The sequence below is a fragment of the Neltuma alba genome, unplaced genomic scaffold, assembly GCF_004799145.2.
Source record: "Neltuma alba isolate B1F8T4 unplaced genomic scaffold, ASM479914v2 tig00000640_pilon, whole genome shotgun sequence".
Lineage (NCBI taxonomy): Eukaryota > Viridiplantae > Streptophyta > Magnoliopsida > Fabales > Fabaceae > Neltuma > Neltuma alba.
This window is the reverse complement of record NW_021632124.1, coordinates 23,538-44,284: the sequence shown is the minus strand read 5'-3', so window position 1 is coordinate 44,284 and position 20,747 is coordinate 23,538. Positions and strand designations below refer to the sequence as shown.

Sequence of the window (20,747 nt, the reverse complement as noted above, 5' to 3'; positions counted from 1 at the left end):
GAACTGGCAAAAACTGGTTGTGATGAACTTCCACGATATCTAGTTTTTTAAAATTAAAAAGATGGACTTGTTCCACGCTCTTTCTTTTATTATTAAAAAACTCTTTTTTATTTTTGGAGAATATTACAACTATAGCCTCGATTTCATCAGCACATCCCCATGCCTTTTGAATTTTAAAAGAAATTACAATTAAATGAATTATTTATCCGATTCCTTCGTATCCACTCCTTCCACTTTAATTTTTTTTATTCTATATCTCTTTCTAATTAGGAAAAAAAAACTCAGGTCAAGTACCTTATATTAATTATGTTAAGTTTTTCAATCATATATATCCATGTGTTCTTTTTTGTTTTATATTGATTTATAATTAAATGTTATTTAATGCTAATATTTTAAAAATAGGACACATAGTCATGTGTAATTAGAAAATTTAATATCATAAATATAATAAACTTGATGTAAGTATTGTCATTAGAAAAAAATATGAGTAGATTTTATAAAAAGGTTACTTTCTATTCTGATATTTAAATTTAAAAAAAAATATGTGAATTAAATAAATATAAAATATTTGTAGATACACTTATCTAATATACACACTCCTCTTATTAATAATTTCGAGGGTTACTTGCTTGTAACAAATTCAGAACATTACTTATAATATCTGAAAAAAATTATATTTTTATAAATATAATAGAAGATTATTCATATTTATAAATTCAAAGATTACTAATTTGTTATATTTTATAATTAAAAATGATTGCAAATATATATGTTTATATTTTGAAATGTTGAATTTTGTATCTTTGAAGAGCTCCAAAATTTTATGAGAGAGATCTTCAGATGACATTGCGCTGTGTCCACCACCCTACATTTTCAATTTGAATCGTACATCCGATTCTGCTGTTTCCTTCCTCTTCCCTATTTCGGTATTTCCCATTCTTTGCTTAGGGGTTTTCCTGATCTCAATCATGGCGGAAGACTCCGTACCACCGCCTCCATCTTCATCTTCCTCTTCTGCTCCTCTTGGCTCCTCCGTGATCTCGATAGTCAACAAGCTTCAGGATATCTTCGCTCGGGTCGGGAGCCAGTCCACCATCGATCTTCCCCAAGTCGCCGTTGTTGGCAGCCAGAGTAGTGGCAAGTCCAGTGTCCTCGAGGCTCTTGTCGGCCGCGACTTCTTGCCTAGGGGTAATGATATTTGCACCAGGAGGCCTCTGGTGCTGCAGCTCGTGCAGACTAAGAGGAAGCCCGATGGCACTGAAGAGGAGTACGGGGAGTTCCTCCACTTGCCCGGCAAGAGGTTCTACGATTTCTCCGAGATTCGAAGGGAGATTCAGGTTCATCATCATATGTAAAAGTTGTATACTTTTTTTTTTTTCCCGGTTTGTTTTAGACCGGCGGTGCTAAAATATGAGGTTGCTTCTGTTTAGTCGCTGGGAAATAAATAAGTTTCAGTGTAGGATGTTAGGTGGAACTGAATTTTTTAGCATTACAAGCTACGATTTACTGTTTAGGAGATAGAATTTGTTGTTATTCGATTTGAGAAGTTTGTTCCTTAATGAGTTTAGGTGCTTCCGGACCTGGAGTGTAGTTTGACGCTCTCTTTAAGTTATGATCGTGCGTAGTTTTGTTCATCTTACATTACATCTTACAATTATGAATTATAGTTTGTTCCTCTGGAGTGAAATTGAATTTGCATTGGCTATGATAGTGAGGAAAGAGTTTTTTTCCATCTTCAATGCCAATCGCACAGTCCCCATTTCACGCGTTATGACAGCTCAACATGTTTTGCCCCTTGGTCTGGCTGCATGAAAGTGGAATATGTATAATTTGGTTAGAGACAAGCTTGTGGGGGGGGGGGGGGATACGAAATAGGAGTTTTTCAATTCTTAAGTATCTGGGCTTGTTTTTATAATATTCTTTACTTGATTTCAGACTAGCTATCCCCAGGCCCTAACATATGCACTTAAAAATTTATATTGGAAATCATAATATCCTTATATTCATGGATGAGAAAACTGTGATAGTTTATGCCTCAACTTTATGTTGAAGTAGCTCTCCGGATAATTCATTTTGTTTGATAGTAACTTCTTTTTCTTTTTCTTTTTTTAAAGGCTCAGCTTTCCCTGTGCTGCTTATATAATGGAGCTATTAGATAATCCTATTGTTGCATGACTTTGGACTGAGCTGAAGCCTTGTTTGTGGCTTTCCTATGTGTTTGGTGCAGTTTAACTTTATGGTTTCACTGTGGAATGGAGAAATCCATACCTCAAAATTGTAGATACTGTTATATCTTTCAACCATGATTATCGTCTATATTCCAAGAAAAGGTTAGCTTGAGTGAGATTTATGCTAAACCAAATGTCTAGTCTTGGAATTGACCAGAACTCCGGCTAGGTGTAGACAATTTGATACTGATCATTGCGTGTTCATGGATATCTAGCTGAAAGTTGGTTTCATTAATTTATGGCATCCAATATTCTATCATGTAGTGGTGCCAGTTTATTTTAGAGGTTTAATAATACCCAAGTTAAAGATATACGTTCTTGATTCTTGTTCAATGGGTTTCATGGTTCAGATTATTTGCATGTCATAACATTTGTCACTCAAATTTTAATGCACTAATTAGGTAGCATTAGTTTAGTCCCTAATTGACTTGGTTATTTTCTTAATTGTTTAACATTATATTCAATTCAATGTAGGCTGAAACTGACAGGGAAGCAGGAGGGAATAAAGGTGTCTCCGACAAACAGATACGTCTCAAGATTTTTTCACCAAATGTTCTCGATATTACACTTGTGGATCTACCTGGGATTACAAAGGTTCCTGTTGGAGACCAGCCTTCTGATATTGAAGCTCGAATCAGAACAATGATTATGTCATACATTAAAACTCCCACGTGTCTTATTCTTGCTGTCACACCAGCTAATTCAGATTTGGCCAACTCAGATGCTCTTCAAATGGCAGGAGTTGCTGATCCTGATGGCGAGTTCTTGATTTCATATGCCTAAAACAATGGTCTTTTTATCTTATCTATCCAGTTGGTTTTTACAAATTCATTTTTCTATTTCAGGCAACAGAACAATAGGAGTAATCACAAAGGTACACTATACTCTGCCTATGGATTCATTAGTTTTTTCCGTTCTTTCTTTCCTTGTTTTATATTTTCTGTTTCCCTTTCTGATTAATTTTGCAAATATTCCTTGAAAATAGTTGGATATCATGGACAGAGGCACTGATGCCCGGAATCTGTTACTTGGGAAAGTCATTCCCCTCCGACTTGGTTATGTGGGTGTTGTTAATCGTAGTCAGGAGGTAATGATATTTTACTTTGATTAACATGGTTCTTAAGGTTACCCAAGTTTTGCTTCAGCATGTATTCTGGTAGATTTTTTGTTCGAAAATGATCACTGGCTATGATTCATAAGAACACTGTTACAAACAAATTTGCGTCTATTTCTCGTAGATTGGTAGTTGAATCTAGGACCTATACCCAACTTTGCATATGTTGGTTACTTGTGCTGCTTGAAGGTCAACATGTGATGCTGAAACCTGATTTGTCTGTTGTTTTATTCATTCAGGATATCCTAATGAACCGAAGTATAAAAGATGCCCTTGTTGCTGAAGAGAAATTCTTTCGTAGTCGTCCAGTAAGCATTAGCATTGATTTGTTAAATTCAAGACTTCTGTCTATCTATATATTATTTATTAGTTTGTGCTGTCCTCAGATATACAGCGGTCTAGCAGAGAGCTGTGGTGTTCCTCAGTTGGCAAAGAAATTAAATCAGGTAAAGATTTGGCAACATTGGCTGCCTACATTTTCTTTTATTATTCATTTTTCTGTTTCATAGTTCCAACTACAGCTTTTGCTCACTCATGCTGTGGCACAGACCCTCTGTCCCCAAACATTCTCCTTTTTACACTGTGATGTCTAGACTTTTCCTGTCAATACGTGCGTGAGACTAAGTACTTTCTTCCTTGGTGTCTCATGATGTTATCTTTTACTTTTACAGAGAAGAGAGAGAAGAAAAAGTCAAAGGCTTGCTTCTAATTCCTTCAACTTATATTTGCAATGCCTTAGGAAATATTCTTTTAACTGTTTCTATTATTCATTGAATAAAGAAAAAGGCAAAGGAGAAGAGGGAGAGATGAAATGAAGAACTTTATTGGCGGCTTTATTCTATGCCTAAAATTGTTGCTTTAGGCTTATTCAATTAAACGATGATGATCAATTTCATAACTTTCTCAAAGCAATGCATGTCATGTAAATGTTGAAGAGGGAAAAGAGGTAGGAGATTATAGGGAATATACAATAGGAGGAGATACAATCTTTGATACTTCTTAGAAAGTAAAGCATTTATATGCTTTGAACATTTCAGTATGGTAGTTTGGGACTGTCAAACTAAAGCATGTCAACTGCTTCTTACATCTACTTGCAGATTCTAGCCCAGCATATAAAGGCTGTTCTGCCAGGGCTGAGAGCTCGTATAAGCTCTCAACTGGTATCTGTTGCAAAGGAACATGCAGGCTATGGAGAGATCACGGAGTCCAAGGCATGTATCAGTATTTGGTTACGTCCCTATGACATTTTAAATATACTTTATAATTGTTGCTGTAACTAAAAAGCAATATATCATCTAACTTGGCTGGGGACTTACCTTATTCTATTTATAATTATAATCCTTTATCTTAACAGGCTGGTCAAGGTGCTCTTCTCCTAAATATTCTTTCAAAATATTCTGAAGGTACCTAACTATCCCTGTTGTCTGGTCTGTCGTCTCCTCTTTAATCCTTTTGTTGTGAACTTAGCTATTTCTCTTCTCTTATATTTGTCAAGCATGTAATTCACAATTTTTTTTTTGTGTGAACAGCATTTTCCTCCATGGTAGAGGGAAAGAATGAGGAGATGTCAACATCTGAATTATCTGGTGGAGCAAGAATTCATTATATTTTTCAGAATATATTTGTGAAGAGTTTAGAGGTATATATTTTTGTATATTACATTGTCTTCTATATTTTTTAAGGAAATCATTTCTTTTTTCTTTTTCTTTTTGAATGAAAAAAGGTGTGTTACTGCTGGGTTGTAAAAGGGCAGGTGGATGCATGACCCATTCCTTTCTTTCCACCTATACTTTATCCTTCGATTTGAGTGTTAGCTAATCCAACCATTAGCTGATTACATGAATTACTGCAACACAACCTGCAGACATATTTCTATCTGGAAATGCAGCCACATTTCTTTGAAGCTTGTTTGTCTGCGGAGATGTAACTTTGTATCTTGCAGGAGGTGGATCCATGTGAGGACTTGACTGATGATGATATTCGAACTGCTATACAGAATGCGACTGGGCCTAAATCAGCATTATTTGTTCCAGAAGTAGGTCTTTCACCATCTTTTTTATATGATATAGCTGAATCCAAATTGTGCACTAATGTAAGTTTTTCCACAACTCAAGAATATCAGTGCTTGTATTTCTGTTAAATTAGGTACCATTTGAAGTCCTTGTGCGAAGGCAAATAGCTCGTCTATTAGATCCAAGCCTTCAGTGTGCAAGGTTTATATACGATGAGTTGATGAAGGTAGGGTCTTATAGTCCTCTCTATGGTCTCACCTGATTGCATTGCCGTCATATCTGTATCTCTTAACTATGATTGTTTGTCTTCAGATCAGCCATCGCTGCATGGTCACTGAACTGCAGCGGTTCCCATTTTTGAGAAAGCGCATGGATGAAGTGATTGGGAACTTCCTGCGAGAAGGTCTTGAACCCTCAGAGAATATGATTGGACACATTATAGAAATGGAGGTGAGATGAAATTTAACTTATATTTTGTGTTTTGTCCGATCTCCTCTTTCTATTGCATGGTAATTTTAATTCGGCTAATTTATAAGGCTAAAATAATTCCACTAGATGACTAGAACAGTGATAAAAGTGGTTGCTGAAATTTGACATCATTAACAGCTGGACTTTACATATGTTTTCAACGGTGATATTGCGGTCTTGACTAATCTGTCCAATGCTCTTTGGTTCTGATTCCTCATCTCATTATCAATTTTTGGTCAAGGTAGAATCAGTCAGCCATTGTCACGGGAGAATATAGGTGTTGTTGATGTTATTTTATTTTTCGTCAACATTCATCTAGGTGGTGTTTTGTTTTATTAATGCCTAGTATTTATTCTTTTTTTTTCTCTTATTTTTACTTGCAATGCTGACATTTTCTGGGGAAATGATAAGTTTCTAATGTTTTTGTTTTGGTGCGCACGTGCATGTGCTCTGCCTACGCTTGCTCATTGGTGATCAAGCTTGGCTTACCTTGTTAGGGCATTGCTGGAAGATGCTCTTTCTCTGGGGAAAAATGATGATCACTTAAAATAACATGCTCCATGTTAATTTTAAATTCTGATGATCAGTCTATTCAAGTAAATTTCACATTCTCTAATTTAAATTTACTTGAATTTTCAGATGGACTACATAAACACTTCCCACCAAAATTTTATTGGTGGAAGCAAGGCATTGGAGATTGCTGTGCAACAGACCAAGTCTTCCAGGGTTCCCCTGCCGGCCAGGCCAAAGGTATCGTACGTAGTGCTGTGCAATCATTCAGATGCTTGTTTCCTATGCCGGTTATGGATGCTTATTTATTCTTTCCATTCTTTACTTTTTCTAAATACAACAACAACAAAGCCTACCTCCGAATCACTTCTAACTTGTGTCTCTTGTCAAAATTGAAATGCATATACTCCTCCGGTCCTAATTATAAGACCCAATTGACTTATTTGAGGAGATTAAGGAAGTAAGTTAAGTTGGTTATTTATAATAAATAAGTGTTGTCATTCCTAAAATATCCTTGCTAATTAAGTATATTAGTTAAAACTATCATTATTAGAAGGATTATCTTGGAAAAAAATACATAAATATAAGAGATAAAATGGATTGGGGTCTTATAATTAGGACCAAATAAAAAGTCAAATTGGGTCTTATAATAAGGACCGGAGGAGTATTTTGTCTTGCTCTTATGCAGAAACCTCTGGCTTCAGGGTTTTTCCTCCATATCTCAAGCTTAGAGTTAATCCCTTCTCTTGACTCAGCCAAAAAGACTATATTATTAGGAAAAAGCATGCACTTAGAGATTTCTTCTTTAATTAGCTCAGTTCATGTAGAACTAGGTTAAACAATTAAGGGCTCAAAGATGATTCCTGACTTCACATTTTCTAAATAAATTAAATTTTTTATTTTGTTATAGGATGGTATGGAATCTGATAAGGGATCAGCCTCTGAAAGAAGTATGAAGTCTCGGGGATTTATTGCAAGGCAAGTAAATGGAGTAGTGGCTGATCAGGTATGTGGTTGTATCTTGTTAAGCTGATGAGAATTTAATCAAAGATCATTTCAATGTTATTATCGTAATGTTATCGCATCAACCTGTTTGATTAATATAAACATAACAAACAGGGTGGTCGTGCTGCATCAGAGCTTGACAAAGTTGCAACCTCTGGTAATTTGTTTCTTCTATTTAATATTCATGTTGTTTTATGCATTTGCTTCTGTACTTTTTATTTGTTTATATGTATGTTTATTTTCTGTCCTATCTTTAATCATGCATGTTTTGGATGTATCAACAAGCATCATTACTAGTCTGAGTTGAAATGTTTAAATTCTTGAAAACTTGATATCTTTTCAGGAAACACCGGTGCAGCAACTTGGGGGATCTCATCTATTTTTGGTGGAAGTGATAGCCGTGTGCCTATAAAGGAGATTGCATTGAGTAAACCGCACAATGAACCAGTTAACACTCATAGCATGGAACAATCGTTCTCTATGATCCATCTGAGAGAGGTATGTTGGTGACACATTTATTATCAGCTGAACAATATATTTATTGGTTATATGATTTAGATGCCTCGTTTTTGGTAGCCACCTGCTGTCCTGAAGCCATCTGAGAGCCATTCGGAGACAGAAGCCGTTGAAATTGCAGTGACAAAGTTGCTTTTAAGATCATACTATGACATTGTCAGAAAAAATGTTGAAGATTTTGTCCCCAAAGCAATTATGCACTTCTTGGTACCGCACATCCTTCTTCTAAGTTGTAAAATTTGATTCTTATTAATTGGATATTGCAACAGCAAATGTAAAATCAAGTGTGCTGGCTAATTTGAATCGCAAAACCGTGTCGTAGGGTATGACAAAGTGTGTTCTTTTTTATTCTTTCTGTTGGAATCTAAGTAACATTATTTACTAGATCTGGAGCATGCACTCTCACCTCGTGGCTTCTAGATGATTTTCTCTCTGATATAAGTTACATTGCTTGCAATTTCTCTTCCTTCAATCATACCCTATTTGGACTCTCTTTAGTTAATCCTATTAAGATCCGGTGGGTGTTCCTTTTGCCTAATGCTTGTAGTTGCTAGACACACTCTCTCTCTCTCTCTCACACACACACACGCTGAAGAACTATTAGTAGTTGCAGTTTTTCTTTTTTGAATTTAGTTCTTTAGTTGGGTGGGCTGGTCACCTTTCTGGGGCTATATAACTCTTTCGGTAGCATTCATGATATTTGATCATTTTTCTCTATTTCTTTTGGAGTGACTAAACACATCTGAATTTTGACGCACGCAATAAATTCTGACGACTTGTTAAATTTTATCCAGGTAAACAACACAAAGAGAGAGCTGCACAATGTTTTCATCAAAAAGCTTTACAGGTGACATATAGTAGTTATGACCTGCTATATAAATTCTGCACTTGTGATTATGTGAAATCATCCTTAGTTGCATGCTAAGCATGCTTTTATGTTAAATTCAAAGCAGAGAAAACCTGTTTGAAGAGATGCTGCAAGAACCTGATGAGGTAGCAATGAAAAGAAAGCGCTGTCGAGAATTGCTCCGAGCTTATCAACAGGCATTCCGGGTGGGTGATCCTAATGCATTAGTTGGCAGTATTATTTGATATTAAATTTTGCTTGAAGTTGGGGGCTTGAATTGGCCCTAAATTATTCATTATCTTTGGTATGTAAATTGTCTGCTCACCCGTTGGCCATGAAATGCTCTGGACCCAATAGATAGAGAGTGGAAAAGAATGAAATGAGTGATTCTGAGGATGGATGTCTTTACTTGAGAAAAGGGGATAATAAGGGGAGGGGGGGGGGGGGGGAAGGAATCCTACCGAAGATGTTGCAAAAAGGATATGAAAAGGAATCCTACCGAAGGGGTCTCAGGCCTTGATTTTCTATGAAGCTATGGCCACCACTCGCAAGGGTTGCAACATGCCCCATCATCTTCAATAATAACATGGATCTAAGATTTCTTTAATTTTATGTCGAGCTTTTTAGCTTTTTCACTTAACAGCGGTCGAACTAAAATGTGTTTGGACTAAAATCTGATGAGTGTGTTTTCATGGTAGGACTTGGATGAGCTGCCACTAGAAGCTGAAACCGTTGAAAGGGGATATAGCCTGCCCGAATCAACTGGCCTGCCTAAAATTCATGGGTTGCCAACTTCATCTCTGTATTCTACAAGCAGTTCTGGGGACTACTACGGAGCTTCTCCAAAGAACCCAAAGACTAGAAAATCTTCACATTCTGGGGAATTCCAATCACCGTCACATGCCCATTCAGATTCCAATGGAAGTGGAAGGCATTACATGTCAGGTTTCTATCCCACGGTCGAAGATTAAGCTAACCGAATGAATGTGACTGTCTGTCCAATTAGATTAATTCAAGGCATTTTATTCATTTTATTACAATATGCAAACCTCCAGGAGTTGGAATTCAGGCTCCTGGAAATAGTCTGCAGGGAAATCACTGTTCTTTTTTGTTATTCCTCAAATTACATAGAATGGTCTTGAATGTTGGCCAGTGCTTTCTCCTACTTAAGTTCTTGTTCCCTACACATAGGATTGGCATTATTATTTCACAACGCTCCAGTGAAAGAGTTGCAGGAGTTGAGTTGGTCTTTCAATTTTTTCTTTTAATTATCAGCTTTCAATGTAATGCACTGTTGCCAAATATTGTTCATATCAGTTTTCCAGGCTGGCTGTTAGGTTGCCAAACACATTGCCTCGTATAAGATGCAGTTCAACATTTTATTGGCTGCAACAACATACATTTGAATGAGATATTATTAGGAATGATGGTATGTTTGGGCTATTTTCCACGAGGGTTTTCAATGAAAATATCATGTTGTGAATGGATGTCTCAAGTTAATCACTTGTGTGATTATAATAAACTTTTATTTTCCACTTAATGGTCGTTGATAGAGGGAAACGTGCGAGATTAGTCATTAGGGAACATAGTATAACTAAAAGCCGTTGGCATACGTGTCTGTGTCACAGTTAAAACACGTTTTCTCGATCGACTACCAAAGGAAAGGAAAAGGACATTTGAATTGTTTGTTGCACACTCGCCCAAAAATTACTTCCAAGGGGGTCACGCTATTGAGTAGAACACGTTTTCTCGATCGACTGCCAAAGGAAAGGAAAAGGACATTCGAATTGTTTATTACACAAATATTAGTTCCAAATTGGTCACGTTATTGAGTAAAATACTTTGATTTTTCTTGTATTTTATTTTAGTTATCAATTTTTTTAGAAAAAATTTTAATTAAATCCGCTTGAAATATCAAAATTCAATTTAAAACCTACATTTTTAACAAATTTATAATTAGGCCAAGAGATATTATTAGAAATTTTTTAATGTTTTTAAAGACTAAAATATCCTTTTATAGTTTAAAATAATATTATTTTGAAAACAAAAAATTAAATCATGAAAACTTCACATTATATAGTGTTTATTTATAAAAAATGTTTTACACAAGAAAATTTGAAAATATTAAGATCAAAAAATTGACAATATCTAATATAACATTTTATGCTAACTCTAACATATTAATAAAAAATTTATGGGAATATGGACTTTTTTTCCCAGTAATGGGCATAGGAACTTTTTAATTACTTGATTTCAACACCATTAAATTAATAGTTTTTTGAAGGAAAACTTTTTCTTTATAGTTAAAAAATTCATAATCTTAATGTATTAGTACATTTTAGCATCAAATTTGTGATTTCTTTCTTAAGCGCTTTACTATATCTGCCATATAGATGTTCTCATCATGGTATATCTTATAATCTCATTAATAAAATTCATACTAATAATTAATATGAACTTATATTAGAAATCTAAATAATTTTTTTCAACATTTAATAGGATGGATGAAGTAGTATGAACTGCTTATTATAAATTTAAGCCAAAAAGTCAAACATTTTAGTCTTTTAACAACATATGGAGCAAGAACACATGAAACCGATAGATCATCTGGCGGCATTTCAAAAAGAAAAAAAAAAGAAGCTAGGTCACAACTTAATTGGAATAATTGCCAATTTACTTACTTAATGGGACATTTTAGTTTTTTAACAACATTTAAAAATCTCTAATAAGGCTTCTTGACCTAATTAAGAATTTGTTAAAAGAACATGCTTTAATTAAGATTTTGATATTTCAACAATATTTAATTGGGATTCTTCCATTTTTTTTATTCGATAAACTTATATGTTTTAAGATTTTATTTTTTATTTCATTATTAACTTACTGACTCTTAAATTTATTTGGAATATATTTTTTTCGAATTTCCGTTTGGAGTATTTTTTGTTTTATTATAAATTTTATTAAATTTTAATTTAATATCTTAAGAACATCAAATATAAACATTAATTTAATTACCTATCTAAAATCGGAGATGGGGGAGAAAAAATACATACTCTTTCCAGTTTTTAATATAAGAGCTAATAATAAATACTTTGTCTTTCCTAGAATGTCATTACTAATCATATATATTAGCTAAAAATATTATTTGATAAAACATTTAACATAAACAATTATTACATAGACCATCTTGAAAAAATAAATAAATAAATAGAAAAGACAAAGTGAATTGAGATTTTATATTTAGGACCAAATTAAATGTTAAACTAGCTTTTATATTAAAGACACGAGGTAGTATTAGATTATGAGGGCATATGAATAATTTTATTTTTAATATAAAAAATTAATAGTGTTCACCGAGGCGCATTTTATTTAAACCATATTAAACAAGAATCTGAATCAATATGAAAACCATTATTACAAATCCTTTTTTTCTCCTTGCCAAAAAACAGTTGCGTCAAAAGGCTTAACTCGACTTAGATTTAAAAATCTGGGCTAAAATTAGTCATTGGGCAACTGGGCCCAATGTTTCATGGGCTGAGCCCACGTAGGCCCATTGACGAACTTGACTTGCCGAGCAAGCAAACGGGGATTGCGGAAATATCATGACGCCCCCATTGATCTCCAACTAACTGCCTTGTAATCATCTTTAATTTTAGATATAAATTTCAGATCAGAAGATTTAACAATTGAAATTTTCACGGAGGCGTATTCTTCAGCTCTAGCTCAAGCCCGCGTTTCCTACATTCTCCAAACATGCCTCGCGGTGGTTCTGGTGGTGAGCTCTCTCGACCTCGCCAAGATTTAGCATTTATGCGTGAATTCCCGTTTTTAATTGACAATTTCTTGCTTTTGGACTAATGAGATTGGGTTGTCACGCTTTTTTTCGATTATATCTTGGTTTTAAAGTATAAATAAAGAAATCCGCCCATGTTTCTATTTTAATTCGTTTGTTATGGAGAATATTTTGAGGAGTTTATGCTTATGGATGAATAGTTTGAATCTATAATGCCAGCGGATTCTGCCTCTGTTTCTGTTAAATTTAGGCTACTTTCGTGTTTCCCTGATGATGGGGAAGCCTTTATGGTTTCCTCTTTTTCGATGACAGCGAAATAATAGTATAGTTTTATTTCTGCAGGAAGAGCAGGTCGTTCAGCTCCACCACGAGCTCGTAAACCCCCTCAGCCAGGTACGTATGAATATGATAAAAGAAGTCGCCAAGTTTGCGTTAATCTAACTTTTCGATAAGTTGTCTTAATCCTACGTGATTGGTTTTTAAACTTTATTTCTGATACGAATCTTACTTTTCCTACCAAAGATTGTTGTTTACATTTTATTTCTCTGACTGAACAATCTGTCGGTGCCTTCATGCAGTTTATCATCCTCCTCCTCCAGCTCCTGTTCAAACTGGCGATGATAGATCATTCCTTGGTACCGTATTTGATGGTATGTAAAGGAGGATGATCATTTTATTTGCTACGAGAGTATCAGACACTAAATATGCATGTCTTCTTTCTTATTTTAATTTTATAGGCTTGGCTTTTGGAACTGGAGCTGAAGTGGCACACCGGGCTGTTGGTGCTGTAATGGGGCCTCGTGCCGTTCGACATGAAACAGTGGGCTCTCAGCCTGTTGCTGCTGCGGCTCCCGCACCAACTGAAAATAGTCTCGGTGGTGATGCTTGCAATGTTCACTCAAAATCTTTTCAGGATGTATGTAGTTTTTATCTGGTTCTAGCCTATCCTTCTTTTATATCTTCCTCTTTTTGGGTACATGATCTGTGAAGTAGCATTTCACTGCAGTTACACAATCGGCATGGACACATATAGCTGCCTCCTGGTTTTAAATGCAATATAATATCAATTACAATCCTGTAGGCCTCACATCAGGAATATAAACTGGTGTATGGGAGTGGGAAACTTACTTTTCTTCTATTGGTGCTATTTAGTTATCATAACTGATAGATTGCTAGGAAAGTTCGATGATTTTGCCAATTATATAGATGAGTGAGAAGAGGGTATTGAATTCACTTCAACTGTGTGATGATATGGTATTTTCGCAGAGTTCTTCTGTCAAGTAATGTAATGGTGAGAGGTCTATATCAATGGTTGATGAGCATTGAATGAATCATTAGATAGTTATTTGCCCGTGTCCTGTTCCTGTTCAACTTTGATGTGGTTTTTTATTTTTGATTTGGTTATAGGATATTTCCTGAGGGACACAAGCTAATGTGGCTGATTAGAGACATTTTTTTAGCCTTGGTAGAATTCACATACCGAGCATTAGGTATTTTCATTGGTTTGGCTCAGTTCTATTTTGGACTAACTGAACTGATCAAATCAAGTTGTAAAATGAAAGATCTATTCCATTTTGGGTTTAGCTTGGTTTGGTTCCTTTTTCCTCATATTTTTATTTATTATTATTTTTTTAAAATCCTAGTCATCTAAGTTGTTTAGTCAAACAGTGATGCTATTGTATTAGGGCATTTGGAGCTATCAATCTCAAGAAGAAAGTTATCTAAAAAATTGATAAAATCATTTTGCTGTTGGCTTACTTTATCTTCAATCTGCCAAGGAGAAAAAATCCCATCGTTGATTTGGTTTGTTTTGGTGGTTTTGATTGAGCCAAACCAAATTTTGGTTGAAATCACGTATGGCACGTCCCAAATCAATTTCAACTTCTTTTGTTTTTTTGGCTTGGTTTTGGACTTGGCACCTATGATTATGAAGATGGATAATATTTGGCACTCTGACTTACGAAACGTAGTGTATTTATGGTTCCTCCTACTCTTGCATTATATATTCATGCTCAACAGTTTGTGAAGATTTGTCTCTTTCAAGTTTGGTGATGATAGAATGTTACAGATATATAACTTTAGTTGCCTTATTCATGTGCTTGCAGTGCCTGAACAGCAACGGGAGTGACGTTAGCAAGTGCCAGTTTTACATGGACATGCTTGCAGAATGCAGAAGGAACTCTGCTTCTGCATTCGCTGCTTGATCTTCTTCATTGACTTTGAATCAAATCAGTTTCAATAAAAATTTATTGCTCTTCTGCTTGCGGGTTCTCATGGTGATGTTATTGGAATTTTGAATAAGAATGCATGTTCTAAAATGTTTGCTACTTTATGAACAATTTTCATTCTAGAGATTTTGATTTGGATTCGATGCTTTATTTTCTATCAGGATTTCAATAAAAATGATATTTAGAAAATTCTTTAAACGATTTGATACTTGATTCAGCTGTGAGGACAAAATTTTATTTAATATCAGGTGAGATCACATTATGCTTTTTTTAATTAATAAACTTAATGGAAGGAAATAACAAATAGAATAAAAAATGACTGAACATAGAAATGAATGTCGTGTTCTGATTTTGAACAAGTTAAACCCCACGTATTTTCAGTGGGTTTGTGATTGATGGCCAAGAAAGCCCAAAGGTCAAAATCCGAATCAATGATCATACTCAACAGCCTTATAATTATAAAAGTCATCGCAAAATATTTTGTGACAGTATCTGCACTAAATACTGTAGCGAAGAAAACAAGTATGGCATCTTGTCGCCGTTCATGATTGTTTCTACAAAAAAAAAAATGCACTTTTAATTCTTCTATATATGGCAATTACAAAAAGCTACTAATAAAGCATACAAATTCAAACTCATCAATTTTGTTATTGGAGAAATTTTCGATTGTTAAATGAGGAAAAAAATGCTACTGGCTCTGGTAGCTGAATAATCAATTTGTATAGACTAATAAAATTAATTAAAAACAAAATAGATCAGCATCTTATATAATTAAGACAAAAATGAGCTCTAAACTTGGAATCAAAGGAAAAATTATTTGAAGTTAATTCATCTAAAATTGCGTCTAAAAATAATGAAAGACCCGTCCGCTTGTGTTACTGATAAGGACTTGGAGACAGAAGAGCCACAAGCATGGATGTATAAGGGGGTGTTTGGCAACATTAAAAAATGCTTCTCAAAAGCACTTTTTTGAAAAATAAGACAAACCCCTTCACATATTTATTTCATAAACCGTAAAAACACTTTTGAAATCATAATTTGGTTTCCATCCAAATACCCTCTAAACTGAGCGCAGAACTCTCTTTATTGAAATTGAAAAGATAAGATATTAAATAATAATTGTCATTAATTTCCTTTTGTGTTGTTTTTTTTGGGGGTTTGCTTATCCCTTCACAACAATGGTGGAGGAATTGACAAAGCACATGCTCCCCAAAACAAAAGCATTCATTTTGCAAAGTGCTGCTTATTCTGAAAACCACCTTCCCATTTCAATCCTTACACTCTCATCTTCTTCCCACCTAAAGTCGCCAATTATTTTTTTCTAAAACATAAGTATTTTTTTATTAGAGACAATTCTATTCGAGACATTATCGAGTACTAAATGTGGGTATCTCTCTCAGTGGGGATTCGAACCTTGGTTCACCACGTTGTGAGGACTAGCTTCTTCTACTAGACCCTACCCCCGTTGGTTACAAAGCGTGCTCGTCTTCCACATTTTTCATTTTTTCCCCTCAAAACCTAACCTATAAAATAATATACTACTACCTCACTTTAATATAAGAGTTAGATAACTAACTTGTCAATATTAAAAAAAATTAGTTAATAAGTTAGTTATTTGCAATAAATATATATTAATTTACCTAAATTATCCTTTTTAATCATGTGTATTAGTACTACTCCTTGTTAGGAACCTTTTACAATCAATAAGGATATTTTGGGGAAAAAATATAAATTTGGAAGATAAAGAGAATTGAAATCTTATTATTTAGAACCAAATTCAACTCCCAATTAGATCTTATGTTAAGGACCAGAGATAATGTAATTTAATTTACACAGGGTCACATTTGTTATAATTAACTACTACCTTTTATCCTTAATATAAGATCTAATTGACTAATTGAGAAAATTAAAGAAGTTATTAAATTACTTTAAATTATTTATATTTATCATTTCTCTCTACACTAATTTGACTCACTTATAAATTGATATATAATCTAATGATACATATAAATATTTTTAAAAAAATCATGTAATATATGTCATAATTAAATAATTTAGTAATTTTTCTAATTTCTTGAAATTAGTTAACCAAATCTTATATTAAGGACCGATAATATTAATTTGTTACACTTTCATTCTCAAAATTAGTTAACTAACTATCATATTAAAAATCAAATAAAATATTTCTAAACAGTGTAGTTGAGATCAAGCCAAAATAAAACCGGACGACAAGAGCGGTCTGGCCATCAACAAGAAGATAACGAGCCGTTTCATTAAAAAGGAGCAATTTTGATTATATGATCATTTTGAATGAATGATATTTAAGATTACAAAATCAGCAGATATATATATATAGATATATATATCCAGGGCTAAGGTAAAATACTGAATCTCACTGTTGTCCATTTGGTTTCATATTAGAAACCAAAACTAAACATGATTCTAATACTTTCTCTAATGTAAAACTAATTAAACACATTTATGCATTCTAGTAACATGTATTGTGGAGAATGAAGACCCCAAAAAAAAGATGTATAATGGCAATTAATTGGATCCACAAGATGTAATAATGCGTGGTGATTTGGAAGTGCTTGCTTACTTGTTTCATTTTCCTTCTCATATACTGTTTTCCTTTTTGATTCTGCATAATATTAAAGATATCGAGTCAGATAGCATTGGTTTGACAGTCTAATAACATAAAAGTTCTCATATAAATATAAAAGTATGTGACTTCGATCCTATTTATAATTTTAGGCTATTGGTATTTATTTGTAACTCTAATTTGAATAATATATATTTTTCACTTGTGATGTGCTCTCGCTGCTTTAAAATACAAGTATCAGATAACTAAATCAGGCAACTGAAAAAATTAATTAAAATTAATTAAAGACAATAAATATATAAAAAAAACTATAACTTATTTTCCTAAAGTAGACAATGAATAAGAAGAGAGATGAGAGATACTAAGTCAGAAAAAAAAATCTCAAAAAAGTGACTGTTGAATTTTAAAATTTCAAATCAGTATTTATTACTATATTTATAAAAAAAATGACTACATTCAAAAAGCAAATGACAATATATTTTTGTAATAATTCCTAATTTAGAATTTTGAAATTCAACAATCATTTTTTTGAGATTTTTCCCAAGAAAAAAAAACAAGAGAGACATATAATTAATTAGACAAAGAAGAAAAAAACATTAAATGAGTAGAAAAATCCAAATTATATCCTATGGAAAAAAAAACCGTCTAAAAGATTTAATGTTTATATTTTGAATGAGAAAGCGTGTGTGTGTGTGTGTATTATATTAATTGTCACAAAATGTTGAACTATATGTGATATATGTGAGTGATGATTGGTGCTCTTTGCGGATAACTTTAATAATTCAAAGACACATGATATCATAAACAGGATGATACAGATTCCTTTTGCCCACTTTTAGACTTTGAAATTTGGATCTTCTCCATGTGCATCCTTTTATATTGTACCACGCACCATTCTATTATTATGCATGTTGATGTTTAATCATTGACATCTTTGTTATTTAATGGCATGTTATATGCCACTAAAAAAAAATTAGCTATAGATATCCAGATGATCTCACAAATAGTTAGCTTTTGTAAATCATTACTCCCTCTAGTCTTAGATATAAGATCCTTTTTGTAGTTTAAATTACATTATAAAAGAGGTCTTATATTTAGGACCAGAGGAGTAAATTTTTCCCTTATACTCTCCTTGCATATATTAAAGGATATTCATCAAAAGGTAGTTTCTAATACAGATCACTATAGAAGCACTTTAGAAAAATTGATACACTTCTTTTACGAGGGAGAATTGTAATCAAGTCCTAAGAAAGAAATTTAATTACCTTGAAATTCATTGACAATTGAAGAGTATGCAATGACAAGTTTCCAAGTAGGGAATCACAACAAATTTATACTAGTCACTTATCATTAGAATTTTTTTATAGTTAAATTCTTTTATTGGGACCTCATGGTAATTCTCCTCTTTTACAAAAAACTAACTTAACTAATTTTCTCATTCTTTATAAATTAGTTAACTAATTTTTGTTTTGAGGATCGAAAATAGTATTTCGTATGAAATATTTAGTTATTTCATAAGCCTTCAAGTCCCCCCCTTCTCTATGTATGTGTGTACGGTCTTAAATTGGTTTTATGAGATATTTCAAATGTTGTGTGGTCCGCCTTTTTTTGGTTTGGTCACTACATATATACCACTCCATTTTCCTATTTTGCATTTTTTCTTAACGCATGATAATATTTTTTTAAAAAGCTTTACAAGCTTCACAAGCATAGAATTATGAATACCCTAATCAACAAATGCATTATTGAAGCTTCAATTATTAAGAGGGAAATGGACAAATGGGTATAAGCACGTGTCTAATTATATTTGTGGCTAACATCTCTTTATCCCAAAAATTTGGCCATTCAGTTAATCATTTTGAGGGTTTGTAGCAAACATCCAAATCATTAATTTGAAGATCTCCTTCAAATACATAAAGATCCTTTTTTTTTGTGTATACATAATGACTTCGGAATATTTTAGAAAATTATGCTAGATCTTGGAAAATGCCCAAGTAAAGTTTTTTATATCCATTATATCAAGTTCTCTAATTATATATGTCCATGTGTTTTACTTTTTTTTTTAATGTGGGTTTACAATTAAATGCTATTAACTGCTAATATTTCAAAAATAGTACATATGATCATATATAACTAAAAAACTTGATATAACGAATATAAGGAACTTAATGTAAGTATTATCCTTAGAAATTTTTTGAAAAAGGACATTGCGTGTGAAAGATAAATATTGCATAAATGAAATTAGAATATGCTCTTATCATATTGTGCGACTAGTCAAATTTGGAACAGCCACCTCGAAATTAAATGATCCATGCATGCTCGTAATCGTAGCCAAAAAATATGAGTCACATTATTTATATATTGTTTCTCCTGGCTTGGGCCTACAAAGAAGGGGCATGGCAAAAAGTTTATATCTGTTGTGCAAATTTTGTCCCTCTTTAATTCAGATTTGAATTATGAAAAAAAAAATTGTCTATAAAAATGTCAAAATTTTAAAAAACAAACATATCCAGATAAAGAAAAGGAGAGAAAATAGGATTTGCATTGGATGCTCATCAATTTTGATGAGCACCCAATACTCATCAGATCTGGACCATCCAGATCTGATATGGATAGTTCAGATTTAATTTTATTTTTATTTTTATTTATTTAAAATAATTATTTTAATGGGTATAAAATAAAAAATAAAAAAATCTCTTAACTATCATTCTTTAAAAATATATTTCTTTATTTTAAAATAATTATTTAAAAATATTAAATTTGGACCGTCCAAATTAAATTGCTCACAGGCAATGTTTTAAAAGCCGGACCGGAAGTCGAACCGGAAAGATCAATGGGTCATGGTTCAATCGGTCGGATCGGTCAGACCGTTCGGTCGGACCGGTGACGCAATAATTAATTTAAAACTATATTATATACATATAATTAGTATATATGAAAAATATCAAATTATTAAATAATTTAGAAATGCATTTAAATAATCTAAAATTATAATGAAATCATTGAAAATGGACTAAAACCTTATATATTTAAATTTATGTATGTTTAAAATATTTAATGATATTACAAATTATCAATTCATTCAAATCAAAATATTTTTTTAAAAAATAGACCAAATATCGAAACAAAAAGACTAGCGACTCACGATTTTAACATCACAATATATGAAATTTTCAATGAAATAATACTTTATGGTTATAAATAGTCTAAAAATATATTAGGATATTTAAGGGGATCAATTTTTTTTATTTTTCTTCTATTTTTTTTAAATTTTTTAGTATTTTTTCAGTCAGGCTAAAAAACCGTCCGGTTTTCTGAAAACCGTTCCGGTTCCCGGTCCAACTCCGGTTTCCGGCTTAATAACGGCTCAACTCCGGTCCAATCCGGCTCAACTATATGAACGGTTTTTTGGTCCAAACCGAGCCGC

General features: G+C 33.1%; 2 protein-coding genes across 4 annotated transcripts; both read left to right on the top strand.

Annotated features, from left to right (window-relative positions):
- The first annotated feature begins 886 nt into the window (after positions 1 to 886).
- LOC114743429 (dynamin-related protein 3A) lies at positions 887 to 10,143 on the top strand. Its single transcript, XM_028931644.1, has 20 exons — positions 887 to 1,337; positions 2,703 to 2,985; positions 3,074 to 3,102; positions 3,214 to 3,315; positions 3,582 to 3,650; positions 3,729 to 3,788; positions 4,440 to 4,553; positions 4,697 to 4,745; positions 4,872 to 4,981; positions 5,285 to 5,377; positions 5,488 to 5,580; positions 5,667 to 5,804; positions 6,462 to 6,572; positions 7,243 to 7,338; positions 7,452 to 7,494; positions 7,681 to 7,835; positions 7,914 to 8,060; positions 8,648 to 8,700; positions 8,807 to 8,906; positions 9,399 to 10,143. Exons 1-20 carry the CDS (start codon positions 969 to 971, stop codon positions 9,669 to 9,671), a joined length of 2,487 nt encoding a protein of 828 aa, XP_028787477.1. The 5' UTR covers positions 887 to 968; the 3' UTR covers positions 9,672 to 10,143.
- A 2,233-nt stretch (positions 10,144 to 12,376) lies between these two features.
- On the top strand, positions 12,377 to 14,892 carry LOC114743127 (uncharacterized). 3 transcript variants are annotated; one of them, XM_028931338.1, is made up of 5 exons: positions 12,377 to 12,469; positions 12,833 to 12,883; positions 13,069 to 13,140; positions 13,228 to 13,406; positions 14,596 to 14,892. In XM_028931338.1, exons 1-5 carry the CDS (start codon positions 12,451 to 12,453, stop codon positions 14,692 to 14,694), a joined length of 420 nt encoding a protein of 139 aa, XP_028787171.1. In that variant the 5' UTR covers positions 12,377 to 12,450; the 3' UTR covers positions 14,695 to 14,892. The 3 variants fall into 3 exon arrangements, with proteins under 3 accessions (XP_028787171.1, XP_028787162.1, XP_028787158.1); XM_028931329.1 differs by having other exon boundaries at positions 12,377 to 12,472; XM_028931325.1 differs by having other exon boundaries at positions 12,377 to 12,511.
- Positions 14,893 to 20,747: the final 5,855 nt, after the last annotated feature.

Bases quoted from the DNA above. Each gene is read 5' to 3' on its own strand.
- LOC114743127 (XM_028931325.1), top strand. From the start codon at position 12,451: ATGCCTCGCGGTGGTTCTGGTGGTGAGCTCTCTCGACCTCGCCAAGAT. The intron at 12,512-12,832 runs GTGAATTCCCGT...TTATTTCTGCAG, and splicing joins CCAAGATTTAGCATTTATGC to GAAGAGCAGGTCGTTCAGCT. The intron at 13,407-14,595 runs GTATGTAGTTTT...ATGTGCTTGCAG, and splicing joins ACTCAAAATCTTTTCAGGAT to TGCCTGAACAGCAACGGGAG.
- LOC114743429 (XM_028931644.1), top strand. From the start codon at position 969: ATGGCGGAAGACTCCGTACCACCGCCTCCATCTTCATCTTCCTCTTCT. The intron at 7,836-7,913 runs GTATGTTGGTGA...CGTTTTTGGTAG, and splicing joins CTATGATCCATCTGAGAGAG to CCACCTGCTGTCCTGAAGCC. The intron at 8,061-8,647 runs GTACCGCACATC...AATTTTATCCAG, and splicing joins AAGCAATTATGCACTTCTTG to GTAAACAACACAAAGAGAGA.